Below are 14,959 nucleotides of genomic sequence, written 5' to 3' on the forward strand. Positions count from 1 at the left end.
TAAATAAACAAAATATTTATACATACTGCGCAGAATTAATGTTTAAATGAAGTAATTTCAAGAATAAAAATATAGTACAAGTCTTACGATCAAACGATTACGATCAAAAATATCTAATGTATGTTAATAAATGACTTTGGCAGAGTTAATGAACGAAAAGAGTGGTTTAAACAAGACCGTTAATTTTATAGTTGCTCTTGAATGACTTGCCTGTATTAAGAATTAAACGTATTAAAAAAATATCTTCGTAACGATGGTTAAGGAATTTTCAAAGTTGGGTAAAAAGAAATAAAGAACGATCAAGACGACACGAATTAGCATTATAATTTATTTGAGATTTATTTATAATTAAAATAATAATGCAGTAATTATTGATATCGGTAGCAGTCTACTAGTTTCCTAAGAAAGCGACGGTATACACGTTACAATGTTTTACATAAATTAAAATAACGATCGACTTTCTTTACACGCTTGCCACGTGTATACTTGCATGCCTGCGAACCGACGTGACTGAGGCAACTCGTTTCATCGTCGACAATAAACAAGTACACAGTTTTCATACAATATTTCATATACATATACATATATTTATATTCTCATGTACTCGTATGTACCATTACTTATAAGTATATGCATTTATAAGCGCGCAAGTTACATTATGCACGAGATCTCTCGGTGGCTGTTATGCAGCCTACAGGAACATAAAACTCGATTTCTCTATCGTTAAAATTTATTATTCTTCGCCAACGCGACCTATCTATTATACATGATAATCTTGCAGAATTTCGAGGAGTTTTAACTTAGTTTAAAATATTGCATATGGGAATTCTTTCGCCTTATTTACAAAAGAATTGCCAGTTAGTTTTCTTTCTTTAATATAATATTATATATATATATATATATAGGTTTCCTTATTCACTCTGTTTTATTTAAAAAGTGGGGATTGTCGATAGCTTCCCTGTACCATTTTCCGTTCGAGAATCGAAAAAAAACATTTACCTCGAACGGAACGCGGAAATAGAAAACGTTCTATCGGTAGTTCTTTTAAAATTAAGGACAGGTACCCGCAAGAAGAATTTTCTGTGCCTCGATACTCGCTAGAGATGGATAACTTACGAAAAATAATCCGCGTTGCATTGTTTATTCCGTAAATGCGTCCTATACATAAATATTGATTATCTTCGGTACATATTCAATGATTGGAGCTAGTAGGGACAGTAACGTAATAGAAGACATTTATCAAATTTAACCCGTCGAACAAGAACGCCTGAACGTCTTGCAGTTGCTTGCAGATGTACAGTGTAGTCTGTACAGGATGTTACAAACATTTCAATTTTGAAAATTGTTAGTTCTAATTGAGTTTGTGGAAAGACAGAAAGATACCACGCTTAATTGCTGCAATATAGTTTACTTGATATAGATAATACATTCTCGAAAAAGTATGTATTTAGATCATGAGCTGCGAACGAATAAATCGAGTTTCCATAATTCTTTCGTACGTCGAGAAGCAATCAAGACATTCAAGTGTTCCTGTTTGAATAGCCCGCTGGTATATATTGACGACTCTCGATTAATTTGTATATAGCGTTTAGAAAAATTGAGCTGAGGCCTTCCCTTTTTTCTATAAAAAAAAAAAAAAAAAAAAAACCATGTATACACCAGAGATAGGAAAATTTTTTACCTGGATAAGATGATGGATAGACTATTACGGTGTCTTTCGAGTTCGCCTGATTATTTTACGGGGAATAAATAAATAAATAAATAAATAAATAAATATCGTAGGCATTTTACATTATGTGTGATCTCTGTGGAGGATCTCTCACGTTTTTTTGCAAACAGTCATCTTTGAACTAGAGTTACTCGCAATTCGTCGAATACCTCCTTTGCTTTTGGTGAAATACAATTTTTAATAAAAACAGTTCCCGACCCGTTACGATTATTGGAAGAAAATTTCACCTACCTCTGGTGAACAAGCATCGCATTCCTCGTCGACGAGGAATGATCGTAATTGACAAAATGGGAACTATACGAACGTTGAAGCGCTGGGTGGTCGTCGCGTGCACGCAAACACGGCGTCGAATTGTGGCTCGTGCCAGACCTTCAAAGGGAACAAGAGAGAAACGGTACGAGAATGGGTTGAAATGGAAAAACCTATTCTCCAAGGTGTCTTCGATAATTTGATCAATGACTGTATAAGTGAAGCGCGGAGTTCCAGGGTTAATATATTCTCGTCTCGCCTGCTAAGGGTAAATACTCGAATGTCTGCGGCTCCGACGACGGAGAGAGCGATAAAATTGTTGATTGTACAATTTGGCAACGCGGTTTCGTGGCGGCGCAAAGTTACTCTCTCGCTGAAGGGAAGATGAAGCCGAGAGGAAACAATCAAGCGAAAATTGCCACGCGACCGGCAATTCCTTCGATTATTTCTCTGCTCCCTTCCCGCTGGCACCACGAGAGTGGCGCATTGTTAGAGGGGAGGTTTATTATTTTAATAGCTCGTCATTATTATTCATACAAAACAAAGAACGAAAGACTTGCATTGTTTCTATTTTTAAGAATCCACGGTGAGTTACTTTGAAATCGATTCGACTCTTTTGTAAAAGAAAAGTGTGAGAGGATATGAAAAATAAAATTAATTATCACGAACCTAGAAAATTCAATACTTTACAGCCCTTCCCTGTGTTCCAGATTTAGATGAGTTCCCCACCCCCCTCTCTAAGCTGTTTATATCTCGCCCTGTCTAACGCGCCACCATCATCCTCGCGACAATGACTATCACTAAAACAACCGTGCTCGTATTACAATAAAATCATTATATATATCACAAGTGGCTGAAAATTGTCCACGCGACGCGTGAGGTTTTCTAATTTAATTCTCGAGACACTACAGTAAATATCACATGGAGCGATGAGAATTTCAATTAAATACACCGCCGCGACCTCTTGGCGCGACTCTCGGCGTGATAAGAGCGAAGCAGTTTTATCAGCGTTCGGTCGACCGTGATCGCCGTGCTCGAAAGAATTCCTATAACATAGTTTCAGGAGGTACGAGGTGGACCTTATTCAGGCGTAAGACTGATCCAACGATATAGCGATTTTGTTCCCTTTCTCGGCCCAATTTCTCAGACGGCCCCTCAGTTCCTCCAAACTCTTTGATTTCGCCTTGTTTATCCTTTTGTACTTCACGTCTTTCGGCTTCGTCACCGATCTGTGGTTGCTCATTACCCTGTTGTACGTCACCTGAAAGCAAACGGGACGTATAACGTAGTAGCTACTATCGAGTGGATCTGTTGGTTTGTTTTTCTTGTGCGTTAAAGATTTAGAAGCGACACTTTGGAAGAGCTCGGTACATAAATTAAATACGATCAAGATTCAAACTCGAACAAGAAGCTTTTTAAACGAGCTTGTTAATTAATTGTTCAACAGCGTGCATTGTACAAGCCTACGTAAAAGTGAATGATTTACGCCTGCTGCTAAGACTCATACTCGAATCGAAGGAACAAAGGGGACAGAGGACTCGTTTAACATTGAACAAGCTTATTAATTAATTTCGTGTCGCAAGGGTCGGGATGAAAGCTCACCTGCGCCTGCTGACTCTCATCCCTGGGCCTCTCGGTGGGCGGCGAGTCCGCCTCTTGAGCTAGTCTCTCGAAGCTGCCGTAAAGATCTTGAAGTCTGCCCTTCCCGTTCCCGAAGTTCTTCGTCCGACGCTCCTCGCACTCGGAGTTCTCCGTCGACTCGGACGGGTCCTGATTGTTCTCGCTGTCGCCGTCCTCCTCCACCGAGTAAACAGTTTCCAGGATTTCCGGCCTTCTCAGGAACCCGTTGCACCGGCGCATCGACGAGTATTTGCTCGATGGCTCCACCGCGTCCGACACAGATCGGATAACCGTCACGTCGGTGATGTTCGAGCGAAACCTGAAAACGAACCAACGGGACGCCCTTGGAATTAATATTAATCGATAAAATAGGTAATTAGGTAGTGCAGAGTGTTAGAAAAGAGTGCTTCGTTTGAGGTGGCACTACTCTTTTCTTGGTCAAAACATAGATATTTTATTTTACGTATCACTTAAGGTTTTATGATACGCGGTAACATAAATTTCAAAAGTGTGGGTCGAGTGCTTAGTGTTGAAGGAATTAAAGTAAAAATAACGTACCCGTATATAGTGTAAATAATTATATATATATATTTAAAAGAGCAAACGGTGGAAGACAATATAAAAGATATTCTAGGTGCAGGGACATAAGCTGCACTTGTCAGTACCTGGTTAGCTGACAGTCATAAAAGACCAGAGAGGACGAAAATAACTAAGTGTATATCAGGTGTAGAGTTTTCAGAAACGAATGAAATCGTTAGCTTACTTCAACACTTAGCTCGCAAGAAAATATTGAAAATCGTCTCGAAACTGGCAAAGAAAAAGGGCGGGTTTTAAGGGATGAAGAAGTCAAATACCTAGGGGGTGCCAGGTCGTCGGCAGTCTCCTCGAGCACGACGGCGCTGTCGCTGTCCCCCAGGCTGTCCAATCTATCTAGAGCATCGCAAGGTGGCGAGTCCCTTGTGCCGGTGTTTCTTTCCGCCAATCTACTCTGCAGTTGTCGAATCACCCTCTGTTGTCTGAGTATAATAGACTCTCGTTGCGCCAGGCTAGCCTCGATCTCCTTCTGCTTCCGGCAGAGCCTCGACTCGAACAGCAGCAGCTGCGAGGATAACGTCCTGAGCTGCTCGGCCTTCTCCCTCGTCAGCCGAGCCACCAGATCCTCCTGAAACAATTATAAATGTTCATTTAGCAGACGATAATTAATACGATAGAATATTTCTGGTACTTTCGTAACGTTCGTTGTTGTATATGTATCTCAAGAAGCGTGTAATAAAAATCACGAACGAATCTGTTAAAGATGTATAAATGTTTTTAATTTCGTTCGCTGAGCCGCTTCTCGAATCAAAAAATGAAAAAATCGGTGGTCGTGGGAACGATTACGTTTTAATTAGCCAGTTCAGACTTCACCTACAGTTCCTGTATAAGCTCTCGTATAGGCGAACGCCGCGTATATGCAAAGAGAACACTGTCGACGTTACGTTAATTAATAATTTCAGTTAGCAGAGTAAACTTTCCTTCCTGCTGGCGTGCAACCACTCAGCGATGATTAAGCACGGTGCCCCGCTATTAATGGCCAGAATGTCGTATGAATATCGCTCGGGGCCAAAGATCTTTTTTCACTTGGAATCGTTTTTATCACCTCGCGGGGTCAACGTACGATAAATACCGGATGGAAAAGCGTGGAAGCAAGCTTGAAAGAAATTTTCATGAAAAGATATGACGGCTGTTACGCCGTTAACCTCGTATAAAGGGTGAAACCGGATAAGGGGGAAAAATTCGCCTCCGAACCAAACTCCAATTGCGATGGGTTATTCGATAGCTTACGGAGAAAATATTTCAATATTTTTTATATTACTCTATACTGTGCGCATTTTGTAGTTTTTTGCACGTTTATCCCATAAATGCTTTAGATGATCCGGAGATGGAAAGTCATGCACGGACGATATATTAACCCTTTGCACTCGAGGCCTTTTTTTCTGGTATTTAGCAGCAACACGAGATGCTTTCTTAGCATTCTATTGCCACGAATGCTAAGATTATATTGACTTCGAAAATGAGATCTCGAATTTGAGATCTGAGAATCAGGTCACCTTTGCCTCAACGACAATCATTTTATTGGCACATCGAGTTCCAAAGAAATGAAAGAAAACCTAGCGGTGACTGAGTGTACAACCTTTCGAGTGTAAAGGGTTAACACTGAACCCTAGCCACGTTCGTTTGTTACTATTTCTACCGTGATCGATCGAATGACTTGAAGACACTTTTTTCTGTTAAATGGAAAAATATATTTTACACGAAATGGAATTGAATAACGCGTGAAATAATTCCATGTAAGAAATATACACCAAAGTTCGAAAATCTAATCGCGCTGAGCTCAATATCAATAAATAAATAAATAAATATTCGAGTATCCGTTCCACGTCGAGCTCCACCGCCTTTCCTGCCGTTCTTCCTTCCCACAAGAAGGACGAGGCCATTACTGTTGGCATTGTCTCGCGTAAACGGCAGTCCCGTAAAACGTCCACGCGACGACGACCACTCGGCATTCTTTCACGGCGCGAGCGCCGTTGCGCTTCGCGATGCAGAGCTCGTAGAAAAACAAGCACCGAACGGTCCTTTCAACTCCGATCATGCAGCGCACGCCCGTCGTAGGAGTTTCTCCGTTTCCTTTCACTCGCTGCGCGAAAACTATAATCGCCTGAATTTCTGGAGAACAAAGAAACGCTTTTCTCGTCATCGAGCGGACCTTTTAGCCGAGACGCGACTCGAACAGACTTCGCGCACGTATACATACGTATCATGTACGAGTATACGAATATCTTATACAGTAAATATATTTCCTCGTCTAAGGAGAACCTCTTTAGTGTTTCATAATTATGATTACTCTCAATAATGAGAAGAAGACAAATTTGATAATAATAAAAAAGAAAAGTTATCCCTGAAGAGGTTAAATTCGAACTTTTTGGCCAACCTAATGCTCGTTCTGCCACGATGGATTCGAATAGTAGAGCAGCCCCTGAATTTCGAGGGATGGTTTTCTTTCTTTTTCTTTAACTTCCCTACGGTTAGTAGCAGATTATCTCCGGTCACGCAAAGTCAGAAGGGGAATAGTCGAACGTCACGAGACCGTCTGGCCTGTCCCGGAAGCACGCGGCCGGCTCTTCAAAGTTTTACCAGATAATGGGGCCCCGATCGTTCAACAGCCACGCTGTTTTGCAGAAGCAGTCTGCTCGTAGGTAATTACAGATACATCTGCCTTTTCCCTCCCTATCGGTATCAATCTGCGCGCGGCTTACCTGCAATTTCAGGGTCCTCCTCCAGGCGAGCATCTGATGCGCCTGTGCCCTCTGTCTCGCTCGAAGGGCCGCTATCACCGACTTGGCCTCCTCCAGCGACGTCACTTCCGTCTCGATGCAATCCTTCGGCGAGTCGCTCGCTCTTCCCTCGGTGATCGCCGACAGTGGACAACTGTCCATCGACGTCTCGTCGAAGCTGAAACCAGAAATTGAAAAATTCCTTTTATTTCGGGCTCGAGTACTGTTTCTCAATAGTATTCTTAATTTTGAATCATTTTCTTTAAGTCTGGCGTTGTTCGTGGGATATTTTTGCTCGTACGAAGCTAATCGCAACAGATATTTAGTTGTAATGTACAGAATCGAGAACGTGCATACTTCAAGAATTTTGTCGAAGATTTAAGCACATATTTTGGAGACATACTTCTGATTATTGTAACAGTAATTATTCGAATTAACGATATAGAATGTCGCATGCTGTGTCGGTTTTCGTGAGCGTTGATTTTTTTTATTTTCTTGTGTTCCTAGAAGAGAATCAAAAGAATATTTCGAGCTTTTAGAGCAACCCCGTCGAAAGTTGCAACTGAATTAATCGAGGGAACAGTGTTTTTTTGTTTTTTTTTTTTTTTAATCGATACGAAAGTTTGTTAAGAGAACTCTCAACTTTAACGTGCGGCACTCTGCGAGAGGCTCGAAAGTTGGGGAACGATGAAACGTTAATAACCCTCTAAGTAATTTTAAGTAGCAGGTCGATATCGCGTGATCGCTTTAGCAAAAGAAGGTTGGTACGGGCGCAGGTAGTCGAACCTTTGTCGAGTTCTGGTTCCTTTGAATATCCTCTCAATAATTGCGATTCCTTTTTCCCCAATATCATGATGTCTCCAGTATCGCTATTTTATTTAACAAAATCTCAATAAAAATAATTTGTGTATTATCCGATACACGCACAATAAACACCATCGAACAGATCTTCTATTGAATTAATTGTTCTCGAAACAAACATTTGTTTGATATTTCTACGACTTTAACGTCTCCGAGGTAGCTTCCTTCCCTAAATCCTTCTCGATTTTAATATTTCCCATTCCATTGGTCTTGCCCTGAAATTTCGTTCACCCTTTCGTTGGACATTCCTCGGTACGTTCAATTTTAATTCGCTACAGTTTTTCTCCGAGTAATATACCTATATATCCATCCACTCGTTCATCGATGCGAGGGAGTGGCTTCGTTTCAAACCGTTCGACGGGTCGCCATATATTTTAATGAAACGTAGCAACGGTTATGTGCCGAGAGCTATTAATTAAACGCTAGCTGGAAATCAGATGCCAGGGAAAATTTGACCCACGAGCTTTTCCGCACCGTTTGCCGCGTTGATTGAACGTTATTGATTTTCCATATATCCGCGAACGAGTTTGCGTTTGATAGATCATGCTCGAGATTGTACGTGAGGAACGGGGGGGGGGGGGGGGGGGGTCGTAGAAAACTATTTGCGTCGATATCGGTTTGGAAAACGAATCTTTGTACAATACTTTAAAGTGTCCTTAATGCGCGTGCATTTGTACAATGTATGCGCGAAAATTCCTCGAGTACTTTCGTGATTGGGCACGACTTGGATAATGCGTCTGACCATTACTCACTCTTTCTACTAGCGCGGATGTTTTCAAGCGGCGCCGACTAAACTGTGACGAGACATTACGCGGCTCTTTCGACTGGTTCGGAGTACAGAGAAGATCGATGGGAAAGACGCGAGTGAAAGCAGCCAGTGATGGTGCAAGTTATTATTATCTACGTCGATTTAAAGGATTATCAACGTTCTGTTGATGATTGCTCCGAATCTATCTCGAATTACGTACACATTTATATACTATTATATATACTTTGAAATAATCCTGCCATTCAATCGCATAAAACATCGCATGTTACTTTATATATTTATCCACGAATGCAATAATCATAAAAAAAAAAAAAAAACTAAACAACGAATATCGCAAAGAATCCATTCAATGTTGGAATTTATTCGGAGCATGAAAAACTATTTTTAGGATCTTTCACATGCGAATGGTAATGACGTTTCATCGTTTAGCTATTTTGCGATATGGAACGTTAGTAACTTGGATCTCGGATATCCCTAGTCGCGTCGTACGGTAACTAATTAGCGTACACGTTTAATACCTAAAATAATATCCCGGGCATTCGCGGCTCATACGGTCGTTCGAGTAATTAACAATGGCAGTATGTATGCCACGTTACGACTGAAGACCAAGAGCTTATTTAAGCCCTGTCAAAGACAACTGTGATATTGGCGAAACGTCAGGGAGCCGTTCAATTTAAACACACGGCTGCCACCTGCATAATTTGTCCATTTATTTGCCTATTAAACAGGAACGAGCCTTACCACGCATCCGAAACTGAATAATTTTCGTTCTTCAGAGAGCCATCGTAATAAAAATGATCGTATCAGGTAGACTGCACCAATCCAATCCTAACAATATTTTAATTAGCGACACCTGATTTAAAAAATACGATATATAAAATTATGGATAGCGATCCACTGATACGTTGATCTATTCTTTATGTAAGAGAAAGTATAATTATAATGAAAAGTATAACAACGACCTGAAATTTTAGATCGAGACTTCGCTATTTATTAAATTTCTGACTCATGCTCTGCAGTGTAACGATGTAAAATAAACAAACAAAAGTAGAGAAGAAACTTTAATTTCAACCGATTCATTTTTCATCGAAAGCTGCTTCATCGACAACTTTAAACGGAAGTACCTCAAATTTGAATACCTTTTCCATCGTCACGGCGTTGTTCCCTGTACACGGCCAAAGGAGTTAAAATTATGCAGAACTCGAGGAGATTGAACACCTCCATATTGTAATTTATTGGACCGACGGTCGGTTATTTTCGGCCGCGTTAACGCTCGAGAAGCCGCTTCTCCGAGAAATTGCATTCCTCGATCCCTTCCTCGCGTTTCAGACAGCTCTGATAGCGATGCATATTATTATTCTCGACCACCTATGATGGAACGTAATTTCTATTCGTTGTTCCGCCTTAAAAGCGCGCTAGTTCCGCGCGTTTCCTTTCATTCTCCCCTCGAAAGTTTAAACGAGCGCTGCGATAGCGTTTTAAACAAGACTTCTTTTTTTTTTTTATTATTTTTCGTCAAACAGAGTACTTTGCCTCGCTCTCGACATTTTTTCGTTGCCCTCGCGTCGACTCTGACATCCGTTCGTACTCCAATTACAAAGCATCCCAGAGTAATTTCCTTCGCCGCTGAATTTCCGACGGTTTTTATTTGTCCGATATCAAATAGGTATAAAGAGGGAGGGGGAGTGTATGTTACGCGTCAAAATTTGACATTTTCCTTGAGGATAAAAGCGCGGAATTAAAGAAAGGAAAAGTATGAGTCGTGCATCAATAAATGGTTTCGTATTTAACAATGCGTATTTTAAATGGTAAAAATATTGATATCATTAACTGTAGAATATATTCAACATACAATATACATATATTTCACGTATATTTTCTGTATCGTTGTTCCTAATAAATGCACAAAATCCACAGCCTAGTCACGAGATTCAGCCAATTTTGCAACAACTAAAATTAACCGCCAAGAGAAATTCCAACGCGGGTGGGGATCGAGAGGATAACATTTAATTTACGATTTCAGTGTACGATTTGCATAACCCAGCTGCACATTTATTTATGGAAAACGTTGCTTTTTCTGCACGCGAGGCTAGTACGTCCGTTCTCTAATTAAGTCGAGATAAATTATGCATGAGTCACCCGAGAGTGACTCACCCGTTTCGTTTGATGTTTCCTCGCAGTTAGTCGATCGATTCTCGAATCGTGCACCGACCGCGTATTTCATAGCGCGTCCCAGAGCGTTCGATGCCCTCGAGAAAAATTACTAGAACCTTCCACCCCGTTCGGGCTGTGTTTATTTCCCGCCATTCTTCGTGAAACATTCAATTTCCATGTTTAAGTGGCAATATTGGCGAACTTACAGCTGTTTGCCGAACGATCCACCAAAGGTAGATGGTGCGAAGAACTTTCCAAGCGAACTCGAGGAACGGGTGGTTACAGAATTGAGTAGTCGATTAACGCTAACGGCAACACCAGATGATCGACGTTTGATTTAGAAGGTTGGTACAGTTCGACGGTGTCCGAAATTTTTTAAGAGAGTAACTTCTCTTATGAAAGGAGAATATTTGCTTAAGAAGCTTTCGCTCACTGGACCAACTCGTACGATACTAATTTGTCTCCTTGTTACTGAGTGTGGGAGGGGAGGGCACGGTCACCACGTAAACAAAGAAATTTTCTTAGCTTTAAATCCTTTAAATTCTTAGCATTCGATCGAATGAAATTTAATTTCTTGGGGTACAATAAAAACCAAGTACAAAGAATTAAAATTGACCCATTGACTCACAACTCACACGTTCGTGGCGCACTAGTAATTAGCCCTTAATCCTTTGATGCTTAATCCTTTAAAAGAGTAAAACTCGATCTGCCCGAAGTAACAACCCCACTACTTCCAATAAACTTCGACTCCATTATTTTTTCTCAATTTATTTCTAATAAATTCAGCCGACAATCCAAAAGGTGCGACATTTCCTAGCCCTTCTCTCCCCAACTCCAAAGGGTTAGATTCCTAGCGCCGATACCAAGGGACGATAGTTTGGCAAAGTCATCCGCCCCGTCCCTCAGCGAGGCCATAATTCACAGGTGAAACAGCGTACGTTAGTCGCGTGTATCGCGCGAATTTCCATGCCGGTTTACGAGCCGTGCAGCCCGTTACGACTCCTGGAAATTTCTCTCAATTATCCGTCGACAATGTCGAGTCAGCCTGTTTCTTGCGCAACCCTTGCGAAGGGAGTCGATACGCGAGCCATGCGTATTCTGGATATATGTATATACGTCGTTATTGCATCGAGCATAAATGCGTTTCCAGCTGCGAGACACGCATGCACGGACACGGTGAACGTGGATAAACGTTCGATAGGAATTACGCTCAAGTAACGTCGGATAAGGGATGTGACGGACGGATGCAACCTTTTCGAGGGACGAGGTCGACAAATATCACGGTAAATTAAAGTCGAGATGAGGTGGGAAAATTACGAAAATTTCTCTGAACAGTGTTTATTGTTTTATTTATGATGGTTTCATTATACTACGATGATGAATTTTTTGGTGAAACGTGGCTCGGAATAAATTTAAATATCGATTGGCATATAATAAATTTATTTTGTTCTGTATTGTTTCGAGGAATATTTCTCTCGTTAAATTTGAAATGCAAAAGTAACGAAACAATTCGTTATTTGAAACGGTTATTATTTCGAACGAATCGATATTATTTTTCATTTATAGATAACTGTGTTGAAAATTACGGTTCGGAATGAATGGTTTTGGACAGTTATTTTTTACATCCATTTCGATTCGAATATTGTCCAGCTTTGATAGAGATACATAGTAATAACCATTAGGTCATACATTTTGTACATATGTTCTATACATGTTGTATCGATCATGTATAATCAAGTCATATACTTATGTATATCGATCCATTGCAATTGAGATTAGGTCAATGACCTGGAGGGTTGGTAAATCAACCTAACATTTTGACGAGTGAATATTTTTACATACACGTACAGTCATAGATAAACCCAGATGCATTTATAGTACAATTAAACAGGACAAATACGTGGTAACCGTAATAATATCAATATATCCAATTTCATTATGATAGTTAACAGAACTCACAGTTTCACAGTAGTATACACTAAAAATGCACAAAATCCACAGTCTACTTATAAATAATCAACCATGGACACATCTAACGAATAAAACGAATACTTTTCAGACAAATTTCAACCAATTCCGTTCCCCTTGGCAATTTGGTGCCAAGGATCCCCTGGAAGGGGACTAACAATAAAATGCGACTGGTAACCAATGCGTGGAAACCAATGTTGACGATCGCGAGAGCCACAGAAGTTTTGCCTGTTGGCGATCTCGAATAGCTTCCAGACATTCAATACGCTCTGTTTGCCACGACGAAAGCGCGCGCGGATCCTTGCGGTTCTTCTTGAGTTTCACTCCGCGCCTCCTCGTCGCCGGATGAACTCGAATCGAGCGGATAAAACGAGTCCCCCAGCTCGATCTCGCTTTCGAACGACAGCCTCGTTTCTCGTTCGTCCGAAGAACTCGTCTTTCGACCTGTAAAGAGGATCGTCCGGCGTTTCTGGACCTTTTTACAGCCGGGGATTATCGACGAGGCTCGTCTTGTTGCGGGGAAACGAGTAGAATCAATGGATCAAGAATGTGTTGTTCGAAGAAATGGCGTCTCTCGTCCATTCCACGGCGCCACGCTTACCTTCGGAGACGACCGTGCCAAAACAAGTTCGAAACGTCTAGGATAGAGACGTAAAATATCGCGTTTCGCGATCACCGCAGCGTAGATTTATAGCAGAGCCTCGATACTTGCACGCGAGCCTCACCCCCACCGCGTTGCGTTGACATGGGTCGGCCCAGAAATCAGCGAAATTAATAGCTTTCCGTTGGAAACAAAGACAGGTCGTTAGCAAAGAATTACGCAAGAGGTAGAACATGGCCGCCAGGTAGAGAAGATAGGCTGCGAAAGTGGAGCGCCTTATTGGATTGATTATCTCGATTATTGCGGGAATCGAGTTCACCGTTTTCCTGTAATCGTTGAGGTTCCATTGTTTACAACAGTCGCGTACACCGCGGTAATTCAATATCGGCTCTGTCGAATCGCAGGACGCGTGTTCGAGCGTGTTGCTCATCGACCGCAAAAGGTTGCGCCTGGCAAACACCCCCTGTACGTGGATTTATCCCTTTGCCCGGCGGAATACAGCCAGACCGCGGTAAATCAAATTTGAAGGGAATTAGTTTCTTATATTTCGGTGGAAATGGAAATGTTTGTAGAGGCCGAGGGGTGGGTTATACCACTTTGGCCGTGTACGTTCAAGTTTCATTATCTTCATTACGAATAAATTATGCACGTTCTTGAAATAGTAGATCATGAATGATCCTACGTAAATGGAGTAGAGAATATAATATAATATAATATAGTATTACGTTTAATTATGTTATATTCGATAGAATAATTATAATGGATGTTAATATATAATAATATACATCGGTAGTCAAAAGTACTGTTTTGTTAATAATGAAGTTGTTCGGGAGAGTTGAAAACACACTGATCGTTAAGAGTTGATTGAAAAATATAGCTTAATCGTTCGATTAACTTCTGTATTTATCGAAGTATATTATTATGTATTAACACTTTAACGAACGCTCGCAGAACATGTGGCGATGATATATTATATTGAACGTAATATACAATTAGAGTTGCAAGTCGTATACCGCTAGTCTGATATGGGACCATTCCAGTGAACAAAATTTTGACAAAATTCCTTCCCCTCGAGTTCCCTCGTCGGTGAATAGACGATGCCAACGATTCGTAAACACGGGGGTGCCTGTCAACCGTTCAACTTCTGCGCTTTCGTTGGTAAATATTTACATCCGTTTCGGAGACTTCGTTCAAAGGCGAAAATGCACGCGTTGGCATACGCGGATACTCGAGTTTGGAGACGTTCCACTGTGTGTCCCCTAATGGGCAAAATTCAGAAATTTGAGTAGGATGCAACGCCGTTTATATCTTGAAATGATAGCAAAGGAGTGTAGTTTTCAATATCATCGGCAACTTTCCCTCGATATCCCAATTTATTGTTCGAATTAAAGCACGAAACTCAAGAGAATATTTATCCGTTTTATTGCCAAACTCATGCCATCGACGGAATACTTGTTTCTTTCATTTAATTTATACAAATTAATTTTAATATCGCTGTACCTTTATGCTTTTAATTTAAGTTTAAATTTTACATATGAAAAGTTAACGAGAGCATTTACCTTATTTCAATATTAACGCTCGATTCAACGCTGTGAGAAACGCATGCGCGTATAATCGCGTATATACCTCCTTAATGGTCCCATTATCGGAACAAATGAATAAATAAGCGCGCCATTTCGAATATTCGATGTGTC

At 40.8% G+C, this 14,959-nt stretch overlaps 1 protein-coding gene across 2 annotated transcripts in view; it reads right to left on the reverse strand.

The window, feature by feature from the left end:
• Window positions 1–2,063: 2,063 nt before the first annotated feature.
• Window positions 2,064–14,959, reverse strand: part of LOC128891998 (uncharacterized) — a 74,439-nt gene continuing 61,543 nt past the window's right edge. For both annotated transcript variants that reach the window (XM_054152024.1, XM_054152025.1), the window contains exons 2-5: window positions 6,895–7,090; window positions 4,453–4,760; window positions 3,581–3,917; window positions 2,064–3,239 (exon numbers count right to left, since the gene is read on the reverse strand). In XM_054152024.1, coding sequence (XP_054007999.1) covers window positions 3,063–3,239; window positions 3,581–3,917; window positions 4,453–4,760; window positions 6,895–7,090 — 1,018 coding nt within the window. In that variant the 3' untranslated portion in view covers window positions 2,064–3,062. The remainder of the gene's footprint in view (window positions 3,240–3,580; window positions 3,918–4,452; window positions 4,761–6,894; window positions 7,091–14,959) is intronic.

The sequence above is a fragment of the Hylaeus anthracinus genome, unplaced genomic scaffold, assembly GCF_026225885.1.
Source record: "Hylaeus anthracinus isolate JK02 unplaced genomic scaffold, UHH_iyHylAnth1.0_haploid 12002, whole genome shotgun sequence".
NCBI classification, from domain to species: Eukaryota; Metazoa; Arthropoda; class Insecta; order Hymenoptera; family Colletidae; genus Hylaeus; species Hylaeus anthracinus.